At 55.0% G+C, this 27,945-nt stretch overlaps 1 protein-coding gene and 1 long non-coding RNA gene across 3 annotated transcripts in view; one reads left to right on the top strand and one right to left on the bottom strand.

Moving 5' to 3' along the window:
* Positions 1–30: 30 nt before the first annotated feature.
* Positions 31–27,928, bottom strand: MFSD4A (major facilitator superfamily domain containing 4A). Of its 2 annotated transcripts, XM_061382020.1 has the most exons (10): positions 27,625–27,924; positions 17,792–17,990; positions 16,876–17,127; positions 13,184–13,346; positions 12,664–12,779; positions 11,491–11,664; positions 8,511–8,658; positions 5,076–5,146; positions 3,691–3,811; positions 31–2,556 (listed from the first exon to the last, which is right to left on the bottom strand). In XM_061382020.1, exons 1-10 carry the CDS (start codon positions 27,852–27,854, stop codon positions 2,501–2,503), a joined length of 1,530 nt encoding a protein of 509 aa, XP_061238004.1. In that variant the 5' UTR covers positions 27,855–27,924; the 3' UTR covers positions 31–2,500. The 2 variants fall into 2 exon arrangements, with proteins under 2 accessions (XP_061238004.1, XP_061238005.1); XM_061382021.1 differs by lacking the exons at positions 31–2,556; positions 3,691–3,811 and adding an exon at positions 3,819–3,928 and having other exon boundaries at positions 27,625–27,928.
* LOC133227497 (uncharacterized) overlaps positions 27,709–27,945 on the top strand; it is a 57,601-nt gene continuing 57,364 nt past the window's right edge. The window contains exon 1 of the long non-coding RNA XR_009729846.1: positions 27,709–27,795. This is a non-coding gene — a long non-coding RNA (uncharacterized LOC133227497). The remainder of the gene's footprint in view (positions 27,796–27,945) is intronic.

Raw genomic sequence — 27,945 nt, 5'->3', positions numbered from 1 at the left:
AGGATCGATTGTCCATAATGGACAACAGGCTTATTAAATTTAAAATATTTTATTTTAGGAAAGATACTCTTAGATTGGTTTCAGTCTTGTTTTTTATATTCACAAATTTAATCATGATCACCTTAGATATAACCATTGATTCTTCTAAATCTGTATGAAAAGGATGTTTTCTTGGAAAAACACAAGGAAAATATAGCTGCTTTCTTCTTCCCCAGGTCACTCACTCAGTAAGGTTAGATTGCACATACATAAATTTGGCTGTCATAAAATAAGTATTTATGGACATAGTTAAAACTATACCCCTAGGCCACCAGCTTTCAAAAGATTTTGAATCTTTTGATTTACAGTAAATACATACCAAACATATGAACAGTTTCTAAGCTGCTAATGGGGGGGTTTTCAAAATAAAAATGGCTCACCATTTTTAAGCAAATTTCTATGTCAGGCATATAATTGCTTTACACAAATTTACTTAATTCTTTCGGAATTCCTTTGAGGTAGGGTAGTGTTCTTTTAGAAATATCACTTTACAGGTACAGAAAGCAAGGCTGGAAGGGCCTCAGTGATCTGTGCAGAGCCACACGTCCACAAGTTGAGGCCAGGGCTTGAACCAGGATTCTCTCTCTAGCCAGGTTCTCATCACCACGCGGAGGGCAGATGGAGCTGGCTTACATGACCATGCTTATGGTTCCACGATAAGCCTTTTAATGTGGGGCAGGTAAATGCTCCACCTGGACAGGTTATTGAGAGCCATGACCCACTTATTCTGCATATTTATATGCATACATTTGTATTTACACAGAGGAAGTGCAGGTAAACTAACAGAGAGCCCCTGTGGCGGCGGTTTCACTGCTTCCAGAAGTCTGCACACTCAGAGCTCCTCCAGGTTGCTGAGTCTGCATTCTCTGTGACTGCAGGACTTGATCTGGACAAGAGTTGGTACTCCTTGACTGAACTGCTTTCACTATACTGCACAGCTCAAGGTGTTCAGTCGTCCAGGTTTTGTTAAAGAAAAGAACTCTGACGTGGTATAGTTTTTTTTCCCCTATGGAAGATGTACAGTTTAAATTAGATATTTTTTGAGAAATTCTTAGTACTGTTTCTGTGCCTTTTCTAAGCTATTCAATGTCAGTAAGAAAAGCAGAAGCTCCATCGCATTCTCTCAGACAGCTTCTGGACCAATTAGCATTGGTGATTAGCAGTGGTATGCTGATAAATGTTTATCAGATGATTCTCCAAGGAGACAATAAAGTCATGATTTTGCCAATTTCTCACCATAAATACTCTCACCATGGCTGATCTCAAGCCACTAACCTGTTATCACTGAAAGTGGAATTGGAAAGATATACACCGAAGGATACCTTTATATAGTATTTCTACCCTGCAGGTACAATAAATAAGCCTCAAGAGCATAGGTATAAAAAAATTAAGATGATATCTTTTGAGTGAAAGTGTTAGTTGCTCAGTTATGTCTGACTCTTTGCAACCCCATGGATTGTAGCCTGCCAGGCTCCTCTGTCCATGGAATTCTCCAGGCAAGAATGCTGGAGTGGGTTGCCATTCCACTCTCCAGGGATGCTTCTGACCCAGGGATTGAACTCGAGCCTCCTGCATTGCAGGCAGATCCTTTACCATCTGAGTGCGTGCGTGCAAAGTCACTGCAGTTGTGTCCAACTCTGTGCGACCCTATGGACTGTAGCCTGCCAGGCTCCTCTGTCCATGAGATTCTCCAGGCAAGAATACTGGAATGGCTTGCCATTTCCTTCTCCATTACCATCTGAGTAGTTATAAATTACATTAAAAAACAAAGGCAATAAATTTCTCTAATTTTAAATAATAGCTATGTTTAACAACTAGCTCTCAAAATGAAAACTTAACAATTGGCTTTTATAAGCTGGTATGAGCTAGCCCAGCATACCGCTGAATTAGTGTCCCAAAGGTAGCAAGATTCAACTTTCCTTTCGATGTTTTAGACTATAGATGAACTACTGATAGCAGGGGTTGGAGGGATTTTGGATGATTAATAAGTAAAAGCACAGTCCTTTGAGCATGCCAAGGAATAACCTGGGGTTTGTTTTGATTAACTTAAAATCTGTCTATATATAGCAATGATCATTGCTCTTTATAATTTCAACTTATTTTTTCAAACTTCAACCAAGAGTGATCTTCAAACTCAGGGTGTGGTTCATGCAGAAGGTGGCCAATGGATGAAGCGTCTCGTTATCTTCCTTTCCAGCTGAGTATCTTGACTCACTCTCACCAAAAGTCTGAGCCAGGGAAGAGGAGAGCAACTTGAACAGCCAGGTAAACATCTAATGATTTGCCCAGGGAGGTCCGGGTACAGAACTCAATTTAATTTCTTTTACCCCACCCAGTATCAGTGAAGATGAGAACCAAGGAGTCGAGAGGTGCCTCTGCTGCCACCCTGGCTTCTTCAGCCCTTTGAGCTGAGCTGCTGCTCAGGAGACTGGACGTCTTCACCTGCCTCCGCCTCCTAGCTCTACCTCTGGTAGCTCTCCAGGCTCTCCATTCCAAGTGCTTTGTCTCGAGTAGGACCTACCAGAGAGAGAAGACAGGTAGCACGTTGCAGCAGCTCTGATTAGCCCTTATTTACTCTAAGACCTTACCCAGGCTTTTTGTTTCCCTGCTATTCACTGGCTCACATCAGGGAGCCAAGTGGAAAGTTAGACCTACTAATTCTGGCAAGCTAGTTGGTGGAGGCAGTTTGTTTAGACTAGTGTCTAGGGCTTGGGAAATATATACTTCTTTTTGTCTTTTGTGAACAGGGAACTCCTTAAGTGTTACTCCTTGGATATTCAGCAAATCTTTCTTGAACGGTGGCTTAACAGAAGGCACCGTGCCTAAGGTTGGACTGGACCACATGGGTCCTACCACCTCCGGCTCAAGGCTGCAGCGGGTGCTGACTGGGGCCCTCACACTGATGTTTAAAGGGAGCGTATGTCCGCCTACTGAGGGACAGGGCTGAGGCTGTGGCCCTTCAGTCTTTGTGAGGGGTATTTTGCTTTCACTGATGAGGAGGAGGGTTTGCCTGGGCACCTTCTCTTAAGAATTGGCTACATGCACAGCTGGTTCAGTTGCTGGGATTTTGAGAGCTCTGGGTGGAAAGGCAAGTGAGGTTTCAGGGTTGTGAAAATAGCTTTGGGACTTCCCCTGCCTGGGGGCTCTAGGACCGAGACTATTCTTAGGGGGTGCCTCTGTCCTGAACAAGCTTTTCTGTGCCACTTGGCCTGAGGACTTCTTTTTGAGAAAGAGACTTGGACTGGAGTCAAATCCCAAACTGCAAAGAGATGACCAATTAGGCTTCTGGGCCAAGTTCCAGCCAAGGAGGCAGGCTCTGCCTCTCAGTGCTCGGCCCAGGCTGGAAAGCGATTCTTGGCCCATGGTCCCCGGGCCTGGTGGGATGCAGGAAGCCAGGTCACAGACCATGGCCCGCTCCTGATGGAGAAGCCGTGAGTCAGCCTCTCCCGCTCCCTCCAGCCCTGGGAGCCCAGAGCGGACAATCGCAGGGCAAAGCAGGAAGGGGGAAAGGAAGCTGTAGAAAAATAAACATTTCCTTGCATTTTACTTGGAACAGAACATCATTTGTGGCGTGCTAAGATCCACGGCATCTCCCACACACCCCCCTGCTCTCTTTTCCTCCTCTTGTGTAGAAATAGATTCTTTCCTTACCTGATGAGAGTCCAGGGTGCATCCTGTGGAAAAACAGGAGCAAGATATAGAAGGTAAAAGCCAAGCCACCAAAGATCACACCACAGACCAGGAAACTATAGCTGCCCTGAGCCTGGAATATCTGCCAAAGGGGAAAACACAGAGATACAGGCCATCAAAACCTCACATGAAGATGTATTGGAGGAAGCGCCTTCTCAGGCCGTGGCAGGTTTTTCAGTCAAGTTCAGGCCCGCCACACCTATAGACAGAAACACAGGTAGGAGGGACATCTTGGCCTCGTTTCAAGGTTATATTTCTGGAGGTAGCAGAAATCCTGCTGTGCAGCAGCGGTTGGACCCGCTGACCCCTGCAGTCCCTTTCAGCCCTACGTCCTGGACGCTTTGAAAATCTCCATCTCTTCCTTAAAACTCCAGTCATATTAGGTGTTTCTGTACCCACAGGCCCTGAGCAGAACTCTGCAGAGAAGGTGTGTATATATGTACATATATATATCCTTTTATTATGGAAAATGTAAAACATACGCCAGTGTGTTTCATGGAGTTCCCATGGGCCCATCCCCAGCTTTAGCACTTAGCACGTTTCCTCTGTATCCCTCATGTCTTCCTGCACTAGATTCCACTGTGGTGAAGCCCAGGTGCCACCTCATTTCGACGCAGAGGGTGTCCTAAGGGAGAGCTCTTCCCCTGGTCCAGCAGCGCGAAGGGAGAGGAGAATCAAGCAGTGGTTAGAGGGGTTTCAGGGACTGAAAGGCCTAACTCTGGACATCATCTCTGTTGGTTATTAGAAGTGTGACTGAGGGCAAGTCGCTTAATTTCTGAGTTTCAGTATCCTCTCTAAAAACAAGCATCACAATATCTACATTATAGTCTACCCTAAAAAGCAGATGGGTTTTTTTTTTCCCCTGCTGAACAAATGAAACGTGGGTATGTTTGAAGAGAACTGGGCGACTTGGCCCTTGATCAGGCAGGAGTCGTGCAGGAAAACTGGGCCCTTTGTAGGGTGGCCAGAGGTGAGGAGAGGTAGGGCAGGGAATGGGGGGTTAGGGGGATGGAAAGGAACTCCATTCTTGGGCCTGCAGCCCAAGCCTGTCCCGGGCTCTGAGAGTTAAACGTTCCCACGGGGCCCCTGGCCCCGCTCCCAGACACGGCTTGTGTTTGCTTTGGACCATGCCTCGTGGCCCTTCACATCTCCACTCCCGCATTTGGAGGCTCAGCTTCCAGGGGTGGCTCAGAAGCGGAAACAGGCGACACAGACGGAGTGGGGCCCTGCCTGCCATGCGGGAGGCCCGGGGAAGGGACAGCCGGGTTCAGGAGGGGCTGGCCACATCTTCTCACTGCCTGGAGGGCCACGCCCCTCATCCCCCCGCCCTGGGTCTCCCGACATACCGAGCCGACCAGCATCTGGAGGACCATCTCTCCGATGCCCGCGCCTGTCACCAGCACTGTGGTCGCACAGCCTGAGCAGGAGAGAAGGATGGGGCTTAGTGATGGCAAGTTAAGGAGACACATCCGCTGGCATAATCCAGGTGGACTCCTGAGGTTTCTCAGATGTGAGCCCTTCACCATGCTTGGGTCTGCCATTATATTATTTCCCTGTTCTGAAACCTTCAGTTACTCACGATTATCTTCAGCATTTATTCCAAGTTGCTTAGCCTGGCATTCAGGGCCCTTCCCACTGTGAACACCAACTACTTTTCCAGGAAGATTCCCTCTCTCCTCTGCCAGGCAGGCCTCACTCCCTGGCATTGCACTAATCAGCCAGCTTCTGATCAACCTGGCCACGTGGCACAGACCTTCAGAGCCCAAGCTTCAGAGTCAGACCTGGGTTCCAAGCCTGCTCCACCACCTACTTACTACAAGACCTCAGGCAATTCCTTCCCCGTCTCTTTGGTAAAACGGGCATGGGATCTCCTCAGGGCTGTTGTGTGGATAACCCTGACGCAAACACATGTGAGCGCTCAGCACAGCGCTGCCCACAGTCAAGCCTCAACACCATGCCGGTTCTCTGCTTAAACCCTCACTCACCCTGCCGTCAGGGTCAGGGCAGATGCTTTAATGTGGCTTGCATGGGCCCTCATCACCTGCCCCACTGCAAGCTCAGACTGTCACACTGTCTGCTCACAATCCACCTTCCTGCCAGGAGAGACTCCTGAGTCTGCTAATCTGCACACATGCTCATAGCCAGCTTCTGACACGTGCCTTCACCCTCTCCTGAACACTCCTCCTCCTCCTCTTGGTCTGGAAAATTCATTCGTCATTGGAGACTGCCTTCATTATCATCTCCCCCAGCCCTGAACCTGGATTAGCTGCTGTTCCTCTGTGCTCCCTCTGTCCCCTGCTCCCGGCTCTCATGTAGCGCCCCCTCCGCCCGCCCTGGCTGCCAGGCAGCCTCCCTCACAGACTGGAAGCCCACTAGAGAGGCCGCACCTTGAATTTTAGTTCAGCGGCCTGTATCACTGCCTGTCGCCAGCACCAACATATGCTAGACACTCAGAGATCAGCATCATCTCCTCCGGCATTCCAGGCCCCCGTTCTTCCCACGTAGGTGTCCCCCCGTCTCAGCCTTCGCTCTCACACTGCCCACTGCCCTGCCCCTCCCTTCCCCAGCACGCCCTTGCTCTTGTGACTTGACCCACCCTGGGCCAGCTCAGTCCTCTGTCCCCTCCGTGAGCCTGTCTCTAGATGGTCCCTAGCACCCGTGTGAGTGTCTGCTCTCCTCAGACAATCAGAAACCTCTCAGTATCGTCTGTGCAGCAGGTACTGTGCTAAACCCTGAGGGCACTCAGGTGACTCATCCGAGTTAACACCTATATTGAGCACCTGTGAGCACCTTACGCTGCTGAGTCAGGAGCTTTGCGTGCCCTCTAACGCACAGAACAACCCTAAAAGGAAGGGGGGAGGAAGATGAATTGCACGAGGTGACAAAGCCAGAAGGTAAGGAGGCAAGGCGGACCTTCAGGTCTGCTGCTGACCTCAAAGCAGCCTTCTTGCCTCCGTCCCTTGCTGGTGCACTTAGGGTGCATGTCGAGAAGCAGCAGATAATGTTAGGATGAAGGTCTCGAGGTGGGACCGACAGGCGAGACGGGGCAGGGACAAGGAGGGGGCTTGCCTTCCCAGTGGGGTCAGAGAGGCTCCTGAGGGTGTGAAGGTGGGGGCACCAGCAGGCAGATGAGAGGGCGTTCCAGGCGAGGGTCCCCACTGCGGGAAACGGTGGAGATAGACAGCGGGTTTTGTGCCATCGGGGGATGGCAGGGTTTTGTGCTGTCAGGGGATGGCAGGTGATTGAATGAGGCAGCCTCTGAGGGGAAGCAGGCAGGGCGGCTGCAGAAAGGGAGAGAGCTCCGGAGGAAGGCGTGAGGACTGTGAGCAGCTCTGCATTTCCAAGTGGTCCCTCTGCATCTGCAGAGGGTGGTGGCCCAGGAAGTGGCCCTCACCCTGGCTACACGTTACCATCACCCGGCAGCTCGAGTACATCAGACTGTGTGGAGATGAAACCCAGGCTCTGTTTACAAGGGCTCTGGGTGATTTGAATGTGGAACCACATTGAGAACCTCTGATGAAGGCAAATCGGAAGGCCAGGAGACAAGCCAAGAGCTGCCACAGCACGGATGGGGGTGATCAGAAATCACGAAAAGGTGGGCTCCATTAACTATTCCAAGCAGGTGAGAGGTTGTTAAAGGCCTGAACCAAGGCAAGGATGGTGAGAAAAGAGGAGGGATTGAGTGATTGTCTGCAGCAGAACCAACCAACATAACATTGTTATTATCATTAAACTCTAACATTTGTTGATCCCTTTAACCTCTTGGGATATACTAGGTGACGTGTGATACCCACATCAGCTCATTCCTTCATTTACTTCTTTGAAGTTTGGGATTTCAAGGATCCTGGTCTCAGGATCAGCTCAGCGGATGGGTGGGCTGTAGCACTAATTGCTCTGATCCCGTCTTGCCCCACACCCCAGCCCCCCAGACACCAACTGCCCCCACTCCTGCTCCAAAGAAATCACTCATCTTTAGTGGTGGTTTTCCAACACTCTAGGGAATCTCTGATTGTGTCTGAGGGTAACATTAAATGTTCAAAACATAATTATTTTTAATTAACTTGTTTTTCTGAAAAAGATCTTTGCTATGCACACTTGGGAGGCTACAGAAAGGGAAGATTAGTTCAGAGAATCAGAGGTTTTCAAAGAAGCCATGTCACAACCCTGAATCAGATGTGGAGTCATTGTTCCAATCCTCTGTTTCCAACAACATCCACAAGAAAACAAAGCAAGGAGCTACTTTTACTGATAAGTTATAAAACCCTTTCCCTGTGCTATAATTCTTCCCATGCATATTTGCTTTTCCTTGAACTTGGAATTTCCAGCACATGCATGTTACACAAAATGCCAGCTGTGTAACATGCTCGGTTGGTAACGAATCTGCCTGCAATGCAGGAGACTTGGGTTCGATCCCTGGGTCAGGAAGATCCCCTGGAGAAGGAAATGGCAGTCCACTCCAGTATTCTTGCCTGGAAAATCCCATGGACAGAGGAGCCTGGCAGGCTACAGTCCAGGTCACACAGGGTGGACTGAGCGACTAAACCACCACCACCACCAACAACCACTATGGGGAAAAAGAAGATGGGGAAGAGGTGCTCACTGCTGGTCTGTGGTCTGAAATCTCACCATCCACCACCATATGTTGAAAGAAGGGGGCCATGCTGGTCGGAACAACACGGTTTATGAGCCTTTCCCACTTTCAGGCAGTGAGGAGGTGGGCGGGGACCTTCTGGCTGGAAGGCCCCAGGGAGAGGGTGAAGGCGGAGGAAGGAGGGGCTCACCTCTGTACTGCAGCACGTCCTCGGTGTAGGCCAGCATGCTGGGGAAGGTGCTGCTGAGGGACAGACCCAGGCTGGCCGTCCCCACGAACAGGAAGACCACGTTATGCGAGAAAACAAGAAGCACCAGGAACGTCGCCACCACGCCGACCTGTCACAGCAGAGATGGGGGCGCTGAGGAGCTGGGGAGCAGCTGGGTGGCCGCTGAGAAAGGAAAGCCTGTCCGTCTCCAGACGTGAGAAACGCCTCCTGGCCCCTGGCGGGCTGTGTGACTAGGGCACGGCCCTGTGGAGTGCGCGGGAACTGCACCTTCCCCAGCTGGCGTCTGCCAAGGAAGGAGAACGCAGAGGACAGGAGAGACCCGGAGAGAGGAGGGCGAGGAGCCCCGGCATCTCGCGGACGGCCTGCCGCGCAAGCTTAAGGGGCGTTCTCCTGCTCCCCTCCGCTTGCACCAGGCCTCCAAGAGTCACCTGAGAATCGCTACACTTGGCACGTTTGAAAAACACCTAACTCAGGACTTCGCTGGCGGTCCAGCGGTTCAGAACCTGAGCTTCCATCGCCGGGGCGGGGGGGGGTGGGGGGGGTGGGGGGGGGAATGGGGGGTGGGGGGTGTGTTTGATCCCTGGATGGGGAACTAAGATCCCACATGTTGCGAGGTGTGGCAACAACAACAACAAATCCCACGTCACTCTCTTATTTTAGCCTGATTGACAGAAGACGCAGGATGCCAGGGCAAATTAGCAACTCCGCCCCTACTCGGCGTGCCCCGCCCGCCAGCCGGGGAGCAGACTGGCGCTCAGCCCGCTCCCCAGCTGCCTACCAGCCCCTCACCCTCGCCTTGCCTTCCAGCCAGGACACAGACTCCCTCTCCCCATCCTCTTCCCTAGCCAACTGGAAGCGCCCTAAACACAGAGAGCTCCTCTTAGAGAACGCGGCAGCCCAGCCGTTCCCTGCAGGGCCCCGCACAGAGCGTGTGTGCTCATCAACCTGTGAGTGACTGCTGAGATCCAGGAGAACATCAAGAGCAGAATAACCCTTAATTTAAAACGGAGCGGAATCTGGGAAGAAACCGCGGTGAATTTGAGACTTGGCAGCTGCAGCCTGTTCAGGGCGGTTCAGCTATGGTCCCAGCAACCTGCCCAAGAAAAGTACCTGAAGAGCTTAAAAACAACTTAGACACCCGGGTTCCACTCCACTCCTCCCCCACTCCCCGGGGCCGGGGCCCAGGAATCTGTATATTCCAAAAGCACCTCAGCAGGGGTGAGGGGGCTAATGTATTTGGGAATCACTTGCTGTAGGATAGTGTTTTTCCAAACTTCTTGATGACAGACGGGAACACCGCCCCTGCCAACTCCGACCCCCACCCCCGGGTGTCTGTTGACCATATAGATTGCTAGCCCCTACCCCTGGACATTCAGATTCACCAAGTCTGACCTGGACCGAGGAATCTGATTTTCCTCTTTAAATCCAGCACCCCGGGTGAGTTTATTGCCAGTGCCTGAGTCCTGTGGAGGCCTCCAGCTTCCTGCTTTCTCCCAAACCCAGAGTCACTCTGTCTTTAAGCATCTGGCCTCGTGTGCTGGAGAGCCAGGCCACCAGCAGCCTCTGTACCTTCATCTTCTCCCCCGGGGGGACCTGCATGGCTCCACCCCCCTCCACAGAACTGGACCTCTTCTTCCTGAGCTTAGCACACTGCCCTCCAGCCCCTCGCCTCTCCCCGGCCTCCCCATTCGCATTCCCTCTGACACGGTGTCGTCACAGGCTCCCTCCCTTTCTCCTCTGCCTGCAAACGCACCCACACCACCCAACTCTTGTCAAACAAGCCTGTTCAGCTCAGACATATTTGTAATCCTCACACGTCTATTTCCTTCTCTCCCTCTCCCTTCCCTTCCCTGCTCTCAGCCCCCATCAAATCCATGCCCCCTGCAGTAGAAGCAATGAGTCCTCACCACTAACCCGCACCACCAGGGAATTCCCACCCTCAACTCCTTGAGGTTGGCTTCTACGCCACCCCCACCTCCCAGCTACATTGAACAAAAGTTCTTTCTTTTAAGTTATCAGTCAGCACAAGGCCGAATCCAAGGGCCTTTCTTGGGGCTCATGACCTTTGGCCTCTATGGTGGTGGTGGTGGTGGTTTAGTCACTCAGTCGTGTCCGACTCTTGCAACCCCGTGGACTGTAGCCTGCCAGGCTCCTCTGTCCATGGGAATTCTCCAGGCAAGAGCCTCTACATTATTTCCCAACCCTCTCTTCTCTAGAAACTCAAGAAAGTACATTCTGACAGTGGATTGGACTTCTTGGAGAGGTGGTGAGTTTCCATTCACTAGGGGTGTTTAGACAGACTTTGGGGCCCCTTGGAAGCGGTATTATAGAGGTGATTTGAGCCCTGGTCAGAAGTTGGGCTAAACCACCTTATAGGAATCTGTAATCTGGACCCTTTGTCATAGGTGGTGGCAGGGATACACATCAGGATGAAAAGTTTTAACCACCTCTCAGGCCCAGACCTCCAGAGAGACTAGCTCCTTGAAGGTCATTCTACGTGCCACTTTGGGAGAGCTGCAAGATGCAGATTCCCAGGCGCCATCCCCGAGATGGTGCCTCTGCCGGCCACAGCGCTCTGACCCCCCTGGGCACCAGGGTGAACCAGGGAGGATCGAGGTCAGCACTGCTTCCCTCCTCATCCAGCAGGCTGTCAGCAGGGAGCTGCTCCTGACACAGCACCAGTCACTTCCCATAGCCTCTTTCTTCAGTGGGTACAAAGTCCGAGCCCCAGAGAAAGGAAAGGGCTTTTCCAAGACCATGCAAGTGGGCCTCATGCCTTGGGTTTCCACCCCAGCATATCTTTCCCACCCTTGTACGCCGACATCCCCCCCAACCCCACAACCTGGGGCACAGTCCAGTCTGAGAAAGTGTCCTGGGGCAGGGCTGTGGCACAGGGTGAATGGTTCTTCTGGGTCTCCAAGGAGTGAAAGGGGCCGCTTACCACATTGATGAAAACCATGGTGGCTGGCTTCACTCTGGAGGAGACAGGAATGGAGATGAGCCGGCCCAGGGTGATGAAGCCCCAGAAGAGGCTGGGGAGGTAACCGGCCACCTTGTGTCCCACGGACAGCGGCTTCTCCACCGCGTAGCTGTACACGAAGGCGGAGTATGCGCCCTGTGGGGAGACGGGTCCCGCTGAGCACACCTGCAGCGTCCCCAGCCGGGCAGGCGTGGTCTGGGCCGGCGGGGACCGGCCCTGCTCCACCCGGCGCCTGTAGGCCTGAGCTGAGGCTGGAACCTGGGCGGCACAGCGGGCAGACGGTGCCCGCGGGAGCCGGGGGCTCAGGAAGGCGTGTCTGGGCCCCAGAGGAGCCCCACAGGGTCCAGGCAGGCAGGCAGGCTCCGCCCCCCTCAGCCAGAGCAGAGTTTCACCACATGCCCCGTTTAGGAGGATTCCACAGAAGGTTTTTTGCTAAAGGAAGGGTACTGCAGCTAAAAAAGGTGTGTACAGGCATCTCATTTTACAGATGAAAGGGTGGAGGGAAGTGACTTGCCCAAGGTCACACTGAGCGTTGGAAGTCAACCAGTTCTGTCACGAGTACTTTCTACCAGTTCATCTAGGCCTTTAGGGCCTTTTCTTTGGAGAGTCCCTCATATGGCAACCAGTTAATCAAGCAGCTGCTGCAAACGGTCCTAATCTAATCCTGCAGAGGTTTCTGGAGAAAGGCAGTAAATAGAGTAACAGAGGTCACTGGTGGCCCGAACAGCTAGCTGGGCCCGGACACTGCCTGCAGCTTGTTTACCACGTGGCTTGAGAGGCCGAGGCTTGGAATGTGTTCCAGGAAGCAGAAAGCCCTAGCGTCTATATGGCATGACCTCTACCTGGGGGAACCGGGCACTGCCCCTTTGAAAAAAATGTAACACACCAGAGTCTCCTATCCACAGGGTTCATGAAAATAAAAACAGAACGACACAGAAGACCATAGTTCCAAGAGGCTGTATTCAGTTCTAGAGAGGCTATTCCCTGGGACTTATACTGGGTTTAAACACTTGGATCGACTGTACTAGAGGTGCGGTCTCTAGGAAACCTTGATCCACCTCCTTTCTCTCTCCATGCCCGGACTTGAGGCTCAGGGGGTGCCCCATGAGGGGCGCCCTCCGAGGGCAGGCTCACCGTCAGCCCGTCGGTCATGAACAGGACCAGGGCGGCTGTGATGTGGATGGCGAAGAAGGAAGAAGGGACCCCTCTGAAGTTCTTCCTCTGGCAGCAGCTGAACAGGTCCTCGTGCCCTGGACAGGACACAGGAATGGGGGACAGGTCTCAGTTCTGGCAGAAAGGAGACCACTTCCTGCCTCCCACCTTCCGACGGCTCATGAGGACAGCCCCCATCCGTTTCGCAGGGCGGTTGGAAGCAGGGCTCCGAGAGGCCAGGCAGCGTGCCCGAGGTCACACAGGCAGGGTGCCTGAGGTCACACTGCCAGGGTGAGGCAGGGAGGGGGCAGGAGCTGCTGTCCTCTCCTCCTGGCCCGTTTGCTCCATCTCTTGCCCCTCCCCACACCCCGAGACCAGCAGGGCCAAGGGTTTTTTCCCAGCCATTACCACCTGTGATCCACGTCCGCCCTCTGGGCGGAAGGGCTTAGCAGGGGAGCCTTGGAACGGGGCCTTGAGCCTGAGGGTTCCTTAGAGCCCCCACCTGGGTGGAACTTGGGGGACAGCGAGGACGCGTCTTCCTTCTCAGGAGGCTGTGTCTCCAGGGTGAGCTCGTCCGCGGACAGCAGCAGGGGCCTCCTCTGAGGGCAGCAGGCCAGCAGGCGCTCTTTGGACAGCAGATGCAGCACAGCCAAGGGCACCGGGAGCTGGGGGTGAGCAGAGGGTCAGGAGAGCCCGTGCCCCGCCAGTCGGCCCGTTTCCCAGCCAGGCCTGCTGCACCCCCTCCGCCTGGCTGTGTGGCCAAGGTCTGCACGGTCCTGGGAGACGACGGCTCCTTCCACAGGGCGTCCCCTGAGAGCCAACCCCAGCTCAGATAGCGAGGTGCCTCGACCCCTGCAGGCTTGCTGTAATTGCTGCCAGACTTCAACCGCAGTCATTTCCCTGAGACAGGTGCTTCTCACACGCGAAGCTTGGACTCACATGGGGCCTCTGCTGGCACAGGACGTGCAAGAGATAAACTCCTTTCCAACATCCTTGTCCTGAGCAGGGCTGGAAATGGCCCCTCACACTCATTCACGCTGGTAGAGCATGTGATGCTTTAGAAAGGAGTTTGGCTTTTGTTCATCACAGTTCTGTAAAACGTGCTGGGGGAAATCATTAAACCTACTTTCCAGGTGGGGCACCTGAGGCTCAGAGTTATCACTTAGTCTAAACCTGCTGCAGTGGGAAGGTCTGAGAGCATTAGTGTGGGCCACACAGCTGACTTGAGGCAGAATTAGACTGGCACCTAGGCATCCTGATTCTGACCAGTGCTATCTCCATGTCAGGGGCTGTTCTGGGTGATATACCTCACAAAAGCATAGGGACTGCCCTCAAGGTAAACAGAGGCAGGGACTCCTTTAGATTGAGAAATACATGCTACGAGCAACACGCACGCAGAGCCCAGAGTCAGGCTGACTGATGTTTGTGTTAAGTCGCTTAGGTTTTACGAACTCCCCAGAGCAATGAGAAATGTATCCTCTCCTGGAGTTGCCTCCACCGCCTCCCTCAGGTGCCTTGCCTGTGTCTAACCACCCTTGCTGCCAGGAAGTCCTTCGTCAAGTCTAACCTCTGCCCTTCCTGCTGTAACTGCATCCCGGCTCCTTTTGCTTCAGAAGAAGAAGCCCAGGGAGCTGTAGAAGTGTCCCAGGGGCCAATAGGCTCCTCGGGGCTCACAGGCAAAGCTGGCGCAGACATCAGCTAGCTGCCAGCCTCTGCCTGGCACTGCCCTGGGCAAGCCTCTACCTTGCCTGGAGACAGGCTGGCTCACACAGGCATTTCCCCAAGTCACCTAAACACCACCTCTGTGCTGGCACCTCCCTGGGGGCACCTTGGAAGCCTCCTTCCACTTATTAATGTCAGTCAGGCACACCCCAGCAGCATTAGAGCAATAAACTGGGCCTGAATGGAGGAGATGGCCCTTGCCTCCGGAGTCCTGGGTCTGATGCGGGAGGTGAAGCCCTCTCTCCAGTCTGATGGGGGAAACAGGAAACCCACATGCAGAGCCCTGTGGCAGCAGAATGCCTGGGAGAAGGCCAAGGGGAAACAGCTGTAAAAGAGGTGTGCTCACTCAGGCTGGGCTTTCCAGAGAGGTGGGTGGTGGGAAGGACTTCACCAGGGTTGGCTGATGTTGCCAGCAGGAACACACTGGGTCTTTATTAGGAGCCCATTCAGGAAAGAGAGGCTCCACTTTAAAGGTCAGAGGATGCCAGGTGGGCTGGCCTGTGTGTTTGCATTTGCCCACATGCATGCTTAGCCCATTCTCTTCTGGGGTGGACTGTTTATCTTCAGACACAAACCAATGGAAAAAGTCCGGAAATCCTGCAGCAAACAAAGTGCCTCCAGTCTGTACCTCGTGGAGCAAGAGAAAACAGACCTCAGGCTTAAGCTGGCTGGACGTTCCGGCCTCCTGGTCCCAGAGTCTCAGCCTTGACATTGTACTGACAGGGCACTCTGCCTTCCTAGGTCCCCCTTGGAGGACAAAGCCCAAAGCTGCATTGTTCCCCAAACAATGATGGGCATGGGAAGAAAACAGAAGGAGCAGAGGGAGAGGGGTGCACTTCTGAGGCCTTCCCGTGAGGACTCTGGTACAGGGAAAGTTACAAAAGAGAAGGGAAATGAGCAGTTGATTACAAGGCAGCTGGGAGGGGCTTGTGCCGGAAGTCAGGGTTCCAGCCTGGTCAAGTCTCTTACTGGCCCCTTTATCAGGCCCTGGAGCCAGTGACGGTCTGACTGTTTAGTGGGACTGGGTGTCCTCAAAGGCCTCTTTCAATGCTACCTGTATGGCGCCACTCTGAGGCCTGGCCTGCCTGCCTTGGGATGGGTGACAAGACTAGCAGACTCCAAATCAGGCTGATAAACTATGAGGCACCTCCATCCCACGGCCAGACGGACCACCCCCGCCCCAGCGCCTGCTCCACCTCCACCCCCCCGACCCCAGCGCCTGCTGCACCTCCAACCCCCCCACCCCAGCGCCTGCTGCACCTCCAACCCCCCACCCCAGGGCCTGCTCCACCTCCACCCCACGGCCGGGTGGACCACCCCCGCCCCAGCGCCTGCTCCACCTCCACCCCCCTGACCCCAGCGCCTGCTGCACCTCCAACCCCCCACCCCAGGGCCTGCTCCACCTCCACCCCACGGCCGGGTGGACCACCCCCGCCCCAGCGCCTGCTGCACCTCCACCCCCCAACCCCAGCGCCTGCTGCACCTGCACCCCACGGCCGGGTGGACCACCCCCACCCCAGCACCTGCTCCATTTTCCACCCCCCCCAACCCCAGCGCCTGCTGCACCTCCAACCCCCCACCCCAGGGCCTGCTCCACCTCCGCCCCATGGCCGGGCGGACCACCCCCGCCCCAGCACCTGCTGCACCTCCACCCCCCCCAACCCAGCGCCTGCTGCACCTCCAACCCCCCACCCCAGGGCCTGTTGCACCTCCACCCCATGGGGGCAGACCACCCCCACCCCAGAGCCTGCCCCTGCTGCTTCCAGCCATCGGCCCTAAGCTGGCCAGGAGCTGGTGGGGGTTCCCCATCCTCTCCCTCTGGCCCCAGCCTGGGCTGACCTAGGCTGCAGGGCCCCTGGGGGTTTCCAGCCAAGTGCGAGTCAGCCCTGACTTGGCAGAGGAGCATGCGAGCTGGGGTGCAGAGAGCCCCGGGATCCGCCCCGGCCACCATGCGGTGGTCTCCCTATTCTGTCCCCACCAGGGCAGCCACATCACGTGGGGCCCCTTGGAGGTCATTTTGTCCATCCTCCAGCCTCCACGGGGGCCCACCTCATAGCAGGAACAGGAGAAGCCCACTAGTGACTGAGGACCCCAGAGGGGAGCCTGGCGTGTTCTGCAGGGCTCTGTCCCAGGGTCCATTGCGCCTGCCCGTGGAGGAGGAGAGCTGGTTGCCTTAAGGGAGCTCCGAGGACTCGGAAGTTGACCCTGATGTGATGGTGCTAAACCTGCTCACTGTTTACCTCCTTGGAGAATCGCAATCCCAGGATGCCACAACCGAAGGGCCTTAGAGGTGACCTCCTGCACTCCTTGTGGTCAGGATTCATCTCTGGGGGTCGGCTCTCCCATCTTCCTGAAGGCATATCTCAGCCCCAGTCCATTTCTCAGAAACGGAAGAATCTGTACTGGGAGCTGGTATGGACTGGTAGGGGACTGTCCACTAGCCCTCACCCAACCCTGCCCAGGGGCACTCACGTTGATCAGGGCCATAATCCAGAAGGCATAGGACACACGGGTCCCTGCCCCATCCTGCGAGGGCAGCCCAGGCAGCGTCCGGTTGGACCGAGGCTGGGCCTCAGGGTGCTGGCGGCCCAGGACCCTGGAGGCATGGAACACAGAGGTGGCATTGGCTGTGCTATTGGCAGGCAAGCAGTTGGCCTCAGACAGGAAAGGGTCGGCGATGAGAGGGCTCAGCAGTGCACCAAAGCCCACAAAGAAATGGAGAACCTGCGGGGGAAGAGAATTGGGGGTGGTGAAGGCATGGCTCAGGCTTTGCATGACCCCCCGGCGTGTCCCATCTGGGGAGCCCCTGCCTGGGAGCAGCAGCGGGTGGGAGGCAGGAGGGGTGAGGAGTGAAGTTCCTGTCCCCACCTTCCTGCTTGAGATAACTTGGTGACAGTGACCAACCCCTCCCTCCCTCCCTTCTTTCCCAAAGCTTAACCCTCAGCTGGGGCTATCCCCATGCTAGAATCCACTAGGTAACACCCAAAAGGGAAGAAGGCTTGATAAAGGGAAGGGCTGGACTAGAGTCCTGGGCAACAGGGAGGAGAAGGATGTAAGAAGAAACACAGGAGGAGACGAGAGAACAGCAAGTCCTTCCATCACACTTCTTCCCAATTTACAAAGAGCCTTTTCTCATTAGCACCTAGATTCCTGTGACTCTCTGAGCACAATGGTCATTACCCCGTTTTAGAGATGAAGACATCCAAGTCCAGAGATAACAGCCAGTATGGCCCAGCTGGAAGTGGGCACTCTGAACTTGACCCTGCTGCTCTTTCCAGGTCACCGTCCTGGCCGTGAGGAAGGGACACTCGGCCCGCGGAGAGGGCTGAGGAAGCTCCTTTGAGTCCCGCCCTGCCCTGCTCCAGCCCCAGGCCCGCCGGGGGCTCACCTGGAGGAAGACGGCCGAGTCCTTCTGGTAGATCCTCACCAGCTGCATGTTGGCCACGGTGTCGATGCAGCCCATGGCCAGGCCGGCCAGTGCCATGACGGAGGCCAGCACCTCCACGTCCCGGCAGAAGGGGATGGTGGCGAACACCAGGGAGATGGCCAGGGAGGAGGTGAAGAGGGCCCACAGCGACTGGGCCAGGCTGCAGGGTGGGGGGCGAGGTCAGTGGACGGGGCTGCAGCCCTTCGCGTGAGGACCCCCCCAGCCCCATCTACTCGCTGGGTAGGTCCCCAGGGAAGCCGAGACATTCCTCTCATCCTCTGGTCCCAGGGTGAGGGGAGCTGTGGCGCTCTCTCGCTTATTAGCTATAGGTTGTGGGCAAGATGTCTGGGTCTCCTCCAGTGATAGTCCCTGCCGCGCAGGGTGGCCGTGAGAACCATGTGAGGGACGCTTCACAAAGCATAATTGCTATTATTGGACTTACAAAAGTGATCTTGCATCATTTACTTTAAACTGTTTGCTGATAAACAATTATGATGCGAAGATACCTCCATCCCTCTCAGGGAAGGTGTGGGGTGAATTGGTTCTGAGCATCTCCAGGGAGCTGTGCCACGTATGTGAGGCTGGAGGTGGGCCCCGGAGGGCAGCCAGACCCCCGCCACACACAGGTGTAGGGCACACCGGGCCCTCTGCAGGCGCCAGGCCCAAGCTGCCCAAACCAAGCCCTCAGCCTGGGTATCTGGGTAATCTGGTGACCCTTCTACGTGCCCAGCAAGTGTCCAGAAGCGAGGCCCTCAGCCTTCCCCACGGAACGGTGTCTGGGTGGAGAGCTTTCCCCAGAGGAGCCCAGAGCAGCTGCTGAGTGAGTGAACACTGCATGGAAGCCTGCGGCTTTGTTGAGATCTTTCGGGTGCACCTGCCCAGCAACCAGACTCTCGAGAAAGGAAGGAAGCCTCGTGTTTTCTGGGGCCAGTCTGAAAGGCTAAGGTGGGGGCAGGGGGGTGAGGAGAGTGGGCGGAAGAAGGTTCTGGAAGGGAGGGCTTGTAGAGGAAGCACCTCAGATTATGAGAAGTTGGAGAGCCCTAGGCACCTCCATCTGGCTCTCCAGACCTGGAGGGTCAAGGGGGTTAGTGAGAGTCAGTATTTACACGTCAAGACCTGCATTTCCAGCTCACTGACGACAAGCGAGAGGCCTCAAAAGACCCCTCAGACTGTCCTTTCCTAGGAGTTCTTGCCTGTGACCCTGTTGGGCTGTTTTCATCTCGTTCCATCTTTGATTAAATCCCTTATCAGAAGGGCTCTGCTGATAGCAGTGGATCGTTATTTCTTCGTTTTCTTGTTTGCAGGCTAGTCTACCCATTGTGACCCCTGCCAACTCCCAGCTCAGAGCTGTGTGTGAGAAGACAGGGGAGACTGAGCCGCCAGAAGGGGAGCAAGAGGCGGTCATGCTGTGGGCACGCCTGCTCAGGTCCCCACCCCAGCCAGCGTCCTGCTCCCCCCGCACCCCTGGCCTCCAGCACGGACAGCCGCCTGCTCCCCGAGCTTCACGTGCTTCTGCTTCCTGCTTCCCGCTGGGTCGTCTCCCGGTACTGGCACAGAGAAGATGCCCACACCTCGCAGGCCAACAGGCCTCTCAGACAGCTCTCTCCCCTTCCTTTCCCTGCACAAGACTGACTGGGCAGCCTCCGGGGTGGCCTGACTTCAGGGGTAGCAGAGGGTCCCTGTCCCCTCCTCAACGTCTCCCCTCTGAGCTACTCCATGGACCTGGCATTGCCACTTCCTCACTCACCACTTTCTGGTAAAGCACAGATGCCCCGAGTACAAAAAGGTAAAGTATTACCCTAAAGTATTACTCCTAAAGCTGTCTGGAAAAACACTATCATTCCTGTCTTGAAAAACCAGGATGAGAGTGGTTAAGCAGCCTGTAGTACAGTCCTGGGGGCACCTGACCTGGGGTCGGTGAGCTGAGAGGGGTGGGAGTGTGGGAAGGTATGGGGAAAGAAGGGAGAACTAACGTTAGGTGGGCATGAGAACAAGGACACTTGTTCACAGCGTCCAGGACATTCGGTGCACACGATAAGGCTGTGAGCTAGACCTTGCAACTGGGCCTCGTGTGACTCACAAGAAACCAAGGTCAGAGAGGGATCAGAGACGGTTAGGAGAGGGCTAAGAAAGCAGTGGACAGATCCCTAACCGCCGCCCAGGGCTGCTGACTTGTTCCCTACGCCATGCTGCTTTCCCATGGAGGAGTGTGCACACACACTTGTGTGTGTAAAAAGGCAGGTGCTGGGCCACAGACCCCGCCGGGCTGAGAGGGGAGCATGAATGAGGCCAGGTTCTGCAGAGCCTTGCACATAGAAAGCGCAGCAAACGGCTATAGTCGCTAGAACCTAGTGGACTCTCTGCTGGCGTTCCGGGAGCTCCAACTGCTTCCCGATAATGCTGGCTCCATCGCAAGTTTCCTAAGGAAACTGCTGCCTTCTGCTCTTTGTGGGACCCACGGCTGGACTGTCCCTGGACCCCATCCCTGAGGTGTTTGATCTGGGGTTGCTAAATATTGCCAGTGAGATGGGTATGCTTGAGGAAGGCCTGTCTTATCACCCCATGCAGCACGGCCTGGACAAAGGGATCAGAGACAGTTAGCAGGCTTATGGTATGGTGGTGACAGAGAGAAGGAGACAGAGGTGACGAGATAAAGAGTCTAGAGGGCCAGGTGGCCAGAAGGTGCGGAGTGAAACAGCAGGTGGCTCGGGAGACAGGGTTGGGGCTCAGAAGGGCTGGGGGCCAGTGGGCAGCCCTGCCAGGCCTCTCCTCTCTCCAGTGGGCACCCTCTCACTTTGCTGTTCTAGAGAGGGACACTCAGTATCCAGAGGGGGCCCTTTTGTTCCCAGGCCCAGGGACAGACAGGAGAGAGGGATGGAAAGAGAACTCGAGGAAAGGAAAGGCTGGAGGCAGGCTGGCCTGGGAAGTCCCTTCTGCTAACCCCGGGCCAAGCCAGGCCAGCTCCTGCCAACCTCAGGCCGTGGTTTGGGCTTGCAGCCTGCCAGCTGGGTTCCTGGGGTACCCTGGGGTGGGGTGGGGTGGGGGCAGCCAAGGGGTGAAGACCAGTTCCCAGGAAATGGGGACAGCTGCAACTCAAAGAACATTGGGTTTGCATCCCAGGCCGCTCACCCTCCCCAGCTGTTTCAGTGGGGCTGTGCCCGGTCATTCCAAAAATCACCCTGAACAAATTTCTTTAGGATGGTAATGTTGCTGTCAGGAAAAAAGGAGTCCTAGAGACATCCTAGAGCCAGACTGAAATATACTGATTGGCCTGGTCACAATGATTTGGTCAAGGGTCGCTTCTAAGAAAGTGGGTAATTGAAAATTACAGAATAACAATGTCATTCCCTGGTGGCTCAGAGAGTAAAAGATCTGCCTGCAATGCACGATACCTGCGTTTGATCCCTCAAGAAGGGAGTGGCAACCCACTCCAGGATTCTTGCCTGAAGAATTCCATGGACAGCAGAGCCTGGCGGGCTACAATGCATGGGGTTGCAAAGAGTAAGACACAACTGAGCGACTAACACTTTGCACTTTTCTTCAAGGTCACTGCTGCTTTGGCAGCATGAATGTGTTTGTAATCAGAAGACTGGTCCTAGGCCCACCTTTGCCAGTTCCCAGGGGGTGGCTCGGGGCAAGGCATTTACACTTAGCCCTTCTGAGCCTCAGTTTCTCTGCTGTACGTCGAGGATGGTGAGCGCCTCCTTGCAAGGCTCCTGTGCGGAGGGAGTGAGATGTCCGCTTGTCCCCCTCTGCTTAGCTGTTCGCCTCCCTCGTTCAGCCATCTGCAGCTCACCTGCAGGTCCCGGGCTGCCCCAGGGGGACACACCAGCCCACTCGGCATTCAGGGTCAGAGGCTTGGAGCCAGCTCTTGCTTGATCCCTGGCCCTGCCCCTGGTTCCCGCTGCCAGGCCCTCGGGTGATCCTGCGAGGCTGGCCCGGAAACTGCCAGAGTGGCACCAAGGACCGAAGAGCCCTACCCTCATTTTACACATCGGGAGGCGGGCCCAGATGAGAGAGGTGTGAGACAAGCCCCGCGGGGACCCAGCTTCTGACCACAACCCGGGAGAAGGCCAGTGTGGTGTCACTGCCTGTCCCTCCCTGGCCTGGGTTCTGAAGCCAGTGCAGGCCAGTGGAAAGAAGGGCCCCGGTCCCCCAAGACAGTCTGGGGAGCCCTTCCTCAGGAAGCCGGAGAAATGTCCAAGTTACTTATTAACGGCCCCACACGGGAGGTACAGACCGGGGCGGGAGCAGTCAGGCCCTCTCGGCGGGCAGTGCTGAGCTGCCGCCCCCCTTGGCCACGTGACCTTGAGCACGGCTGACTGCTCAGCCCGGGGCTTGGCCTTGCCCAGAGGGCACCTGTGACCCCCCGTGCACCTGCACTGGCCTTTCTGGTTCTGTGATAAGAGGCGGGGCTGCCTGGCTCCGAAACAGGGGAAGGGCTTGAACAGGCAGATGTCAGCCAGGGTCCCACCCCCGACTGCCTGGGTGTGGGGAAGAAGGCGGCCACATTCCCTTCACAGTTCTACTGCAAGGGAGTCCCTCTGTCCACCTTGGACAAGCTCCTCCCCGAAGGGCAAGGGGCAGAAGGCAGACCCAGGAGGCGTCAGAGGCATCCAGACCTTCTCCACCCCCACAGGGGCAAGGGCGGGCTGCAGACTCTGCTCCAGCCTGGGAGAAAGGGCAGGGCTGACACCCAGAAGGAGGGGTAGGGGAAAGCCCTCCAGCAGGGTCACCCCCACACTCACACCCCTGCCTGTTTGACACCCTCTGCTAAGGCTGAGGGGACCCTGAAGGAGGAACAAGGGAGCCTGACTTGGGAGGGATCTCAGCCAAAGGCAGCTGCCCTGTTAGCCCCAGATCAGGGCAGCACCCTCGCACGACGACGTCCCCTGGCCTGGTGGGTGCTGGGCCCACACGGAGTGCCCCCTGCACACCGGTTAAACTTGTAGCCCTGTCTGCCTGAAACACCTCTCCCCACATTCTTTGCTTGCACAGCTCTCTCCTGCAGTCAGGTGTCAGCTCAGAGAGGTCTTCCCCACAGAGCTAAAGTAACCCCAACTCTGTAACTCCACATCCTTACCTTGCTTTATTTCCTTCATCTCACCAAAATAGTCTTCCAGAATGTAAGCACCCTAGGAGCAGGGACCTGTGTCATATTCACCCTGAAAACAGGGTCTAGCTCAAGAGATATTTGTTAAATTACTGAATTAAAGGCTAGGATGGGTTTTGAGATTTTTTTTTAATTAAAAAATATTGAGATAATTTACATGCCATAAACTATCTATTTCAAGCACACAATTAAGTGTTTTTTCAAAAATGTATTCAGAGTTATGAACTCATCACCATGATCTATGAGCATTTTATATCACCCCCAGAAGAAACCCTTCACCCATTAGCAGTCACTCCCTGTTCTTCTCTGCATGAACCCTTAGCCCTAAGAAACCACTCATTTACCTTCTGTCTCTAGCTGCTGCTAAATCGCTTCAGTCGTGTCCGACTCTGTCCGACCCCATAGATGGCAGCCCACCAGGCTCCCCTGTCCCTGGGATTCTCCAGGCAAGACCACTGGAGTGGGTTGCCATTTCCTTCTCCAGTGCATGAAAGTGAAAAGTGAAAGTGAAGTCGCTCAGTCGTTCCCGACTCTTAGTGACCCCATGGACTGGAGCCTACCAGGCTCCTCTGTCCATGGGATTTTCCAGGCAAGAGTACTAGAGTGGGTTGCCATTGCTGTCTCTAAAGATTTTCCCAACTCTGGACTTTCATGAAAATGGCACCATAAGAGTGGTTTCCTGTGACGGGCCTCTTTCACTTAGCATAACGTTGTCAAAGATCACCCACTTATAGGATGAGTCAGTTCTTCATGCCTTTTTATGACTGAATCATATTCCATTGTGTGGACAGACCACATTTTGTTTGCCCATCCATCTGCAGATAAACATTTGGCTGTTATGAATAGCCACTATGAAGGATGCTGCTATGAACATTCATGTACAAGTTTTTGTGTGGACATGTTTTCAGTTCTTTGAAGAATATACCTAGGAGTGAAACTGTTGGGCCAGATGCTATCTCCCGTGGAGACAGATTTTTCAAGCCCAGGTCTGCTGCATGCTGGAAGGTGGACAAGCTGCTGGCGGGAGAGGAGGAGGCTTTCTAGATGGGAGACCAACCCGGGCCTGGCTCAGAGAAGGGGACTGGCTTTCGCACTGTGTTCCCAGGACCGCGGGGAGCCAGCATCCTGGGGAAGTAGGTCAGAGAGTGGCCTGGGGAAATGGCCACGGAGACCGGGTTCCATGCAGTGGGCAGGGAGAGTCAGAGGTGGGTCTTGGGAAGGTGGGACTTGTAAGAAATTGAGGGAAAAAAAGAAAGGTAGAGAAAAAGATAGTTAATAGAGCAAAGAGAAGACGAACTCAAGCCTTCAATTAAGAGCACACACGCAGAGGAGACACCCAGGCAAGGCTGGGGAAAGTTTGGGGAAGCTCTGAAAGTCATTTATCTGCCCTGATATCTTTGAGATCAAGGGGTCTCCCAAACTGCCCAGGGTTGTAAGACAGGTCCCCGTGAAACCAGGAACAAAACCCCAACCTTTTGTCTAAATACCCACCCCTTCTTCCTGTCTGACAAAGCACATATCTACACACCCTGCCAGCTAGGTGGCTTTGGGTTTTTTTCTGAAAAGTTTCCTGCTCTTGATAAGATTTCTCTAAGGAAGGTTGTGTCCAGCTTCTTCTAGCCCTAAACACACCCTTCTCCCCTCTCGGCCTACATGTAGTGCTTGCTTCGAGCTCTCCACCTGTGTCAGAAAAGAGGGAGAGCTGGTCCCCCCAAGAAGAGGGCGCCTGCCCTCCTCTGCACCCATGCTGATGTTGAGGCTCTCCACACCCAGTCCCTCCAGAGCACGTTCTCGTGGAGGCAACCAGAGAGCCAATTCAGCCCTGCTCCTCAGTGCAGGCCAAGGACTGGGCAGGACCCGAGCAGGAGCTGCTCTGACTCTCCCCTCCCTGGCGTGTGCCATCCCACACTTTCCTCACTCCCTCGCAACAGCTGGCCCTCCCGTCCCAGTTTGTTAAACCAACTCCCCCACTGCAGAACTAGCAGCACACTGGCAGTAATCACTTAAGCGGAAAAGCACTAGCAGCCGTATTAGCATTTTAGCTCTGGTGAGGCCCCAAGGAGTCGAGGCTGAGAGGCCAATTTCAGGCTGGCAGAGGTTCTGTTTGCTTTGAGGGATGGAGGATTGTGATGAGCTGTCCAGCTCTTCTAGGTAGGTGATGACTCCTGTCTGCGCACAGGCCACTCCTGTGACCTCCCTCTACTTCCACTGACGTCTACTTTGCTCTTAACCAAGGGACAGGATTAGGACATGTTGTCTTGCAGTGGGAGGACTGAGGTTCACAATTTAAACCTGAATCACAGATGGGACATACTCCCCCTGCCCTACCCGACCCCCACCCCTCACTCCCAGCAGGAGGTCCCAGAAGGCCACAGTTTCCTCCCTGGGAGTGTCCGCTTAAGAATACTCGGCCCATGAGTATGGACTGTATGCCTCTGCCTGGAGAGTATACGGTATAACTTGTACCCTGCAGAGCTGAAGCTGACTACTATGAGTCAGCTTGCTTTTTTATGAAAAAGCAAGAGGCATTTCCAAACTATATGGTTCTAGACACAAACGTGTGGGTTCATATCCTGGCCAGCTTAATAGCTCTGTGACCTGGGGCATGTTTCTTAACCTCCCTGTGATTTGGCCTCCTTCCGCACAAAATGAAGATAATAGACCTTATCTACTGGATTGTCGTGAAGGTTAAATGAGTTGATACAAGAACGTTACTAAGAAAGAAGTTACAGGCTTGTGTGTTCAGCCATGCCTGACTCTTTGACAGCCTGTCAGGCTCCTCTGTCCAAGGAATATTCCTGGGAAAATACTGGACTGGATTGCCATTTCCTTCTCCAGGTGATCTTCCCAACCCAGGGATCGAACCTGTGTCTCATGCATTAGCAGGTGGATTCTTTACCACCACGCCACCTCAGAAGCCCAAGTAAGAACAGTGCTTGGCATGGCCTAAATGCTCAAAAAAAACAAATTATTATTGCTACCATGATTATCCTCCTTTTCCCTGAGCCAGTTTCCTGTGCCAAGACCCTTCCCACTGCCTGTTTAGAGCCCCTTGTTGAGTAAGGAGCCCTGAGGGAGGTCCTGAGCAGGTAAGGAAGAGCCGGCCCAATTGGGTGTGTATCTTTGCTATTCTCGCAAATCCTGGCATGCCAACCTGCCGTTCAGAATTATCCTCATTCCCCTTCCTGTTCTTTGCCCTACACAGGTTTCTAAAAAGTTCCAGGTAAGGGAGCTTTTGTAAGTCAAAATACTTAAAAACAAAAACAGAAAAATACCCTGAATGATTTCTAATGAAACCTGTAGGCAGAATCAGAAAGAATCTTGAGCTTTTTCTTAAGATTTTCTGAGTTCTCCACACATCCACTCTTGTACAAAACCCACAGAAACACTAGTGTCCATAAGGATACTTGCTTCTTAAGAGGAGACTTCTTTGGTTTACAAGAGGATTTTGGCCATGGGGATAATCACTCATGAATTGATGATGTTTGGTCAGCTGGGTGGCATAAAGTGGGATCTCCATGCATGGACACTGTGCTCCTCCCCATCAGCTCTAGGGGACCCACCTCACAGACACTTGTAGCAGTGAGCTGAAGAGCAGAGCTTCGGCCCAGAATCCCACCCCCACATCCCCCCAGAGGCTTCCACTGTGGCTTGGTTCCCAGGCTTCTGCTTGTCTGAGGCCATGCAGTCCAGGAAACCACCCAGCCAGAGGCCACGACTAGGGACGCCTCCAGCAGCCTCTGGCTCGCAAGTCATCCAGCCCCTGCTTGGGTCTCCTCTCCCCGGTGCCCCAGGAGAGTGGATCCTGCCGCCTTTCCAAAGGGCTGCATGGAGGTGGCCCTGTCAAATTCAAGCCTGGAGAATGAGGCTCTGCAATAGTAGGCAAAGGGGAGCCTCTGGGGGCCATGCCAGACAGAGCTCAGAGCCCTGCCCTGGGGCAGACAGCGGGCAGGAGTAACATGGGGTGGGAGAAGCGGAGGGGGACCCCAGGCCAGAGATGGAGGGTCACCTCACTAAGCTACGGGTGGGTCACCCTGCACCTCCCCTTCGGTGAACTCAGAGCTAAGGTCCTGCTTGTCTCAGAGCCAGAAGGGTGCTGCCTGCAGAGGCCAATGCAGGAACCCTGGCGCCCCCAGGAGCAGGACCACACAGGACCCACCAGCCCCGTGGTCACCGGGGAAGGGACACCCTTTGTTGGCTGCTGTGGAGCTCAGGATCTGAGCGGAGCCCGCCCCAGGGCACTCTGTCCAGCTGCAGCCAGCCCTGGCACTGGGCACAGCCCCTGAGGTCCAGTCCCTCTCCTGCCACCTCACTTCCAATTCCGCCCCCGGCGGCAGGGGCTACGGACAGACCTCAAACGGATTGTGCCAGAGGCGACCCCGCGGCCTTTGGGAGCTCGCTGCCACTCTCCCTAGGGGGTTGGGGTGGGATAAGCAGGATGAGGGCTGGGTCTGTGAGTAAGGGCAAATAAATAATCCAGAAGTCACCTTCAGTCTCCGGAGAGTTTTGGGGAGAGAGCTGGGGAGAGGGGGTAGGGAGGCAGCCCTCCGGCTAAGGTAGGGCACCGCTGGCGGGGCGGGGAGGGGTGATCGCGGCCTTCCGGAGGCAGGGATGACCCCCGGCGCGAGCCTCTCAGAAGGCAGAACGAGGGCGACGGGAAGGGCCGGGGGCTGGCACTCACGTCCTCTTGAAGACGCCCCCGAGGGCGCTGCCCAGCAGGAGGCAGAACTGCTGCGAGAAGAAGACCCAGGAGATCTCGGGCAGCGAGCTGCGCGTCTGGCAGCGCAGGTCCAGCAGCGTGGGCCCCAGGAAGGCGATGCACAGGCCGAAGCTGAAGAAGACGCTCCAGTAGGTGAGCGTGGGCTGCAGGTTGCGGCGGAGCAGCCCCGACACCCGGACGTCGCAGCCCATGGCCCCGGCCGGCGGGCTCGCGGCTGCTGGTGCGGGCGCGCGCGGTGCCCGAGTGCCGCTTCGCCCGCCCGCCCGCCCGCCGGCGGGAGGG

Source organism: Bos javanicus, chromosome 16 (genome assembly GCF_032452875.1).
Source record: "Bos javanicus breed banteng chromosome 16, ARS-OSU_banteng_1.0, whole genome shotgun sequence".
NCBI classification, from domain to species: Eukaryota; Metazoa; Chordata; class Mammalia; order Artiodactyla; family Bovidae; genus Bos; species Bos javanicus.
Note: the sequence above shows the minus strand (reverse complement) of the source record. Positions and strands in the feature narration are given on the sequence as shown.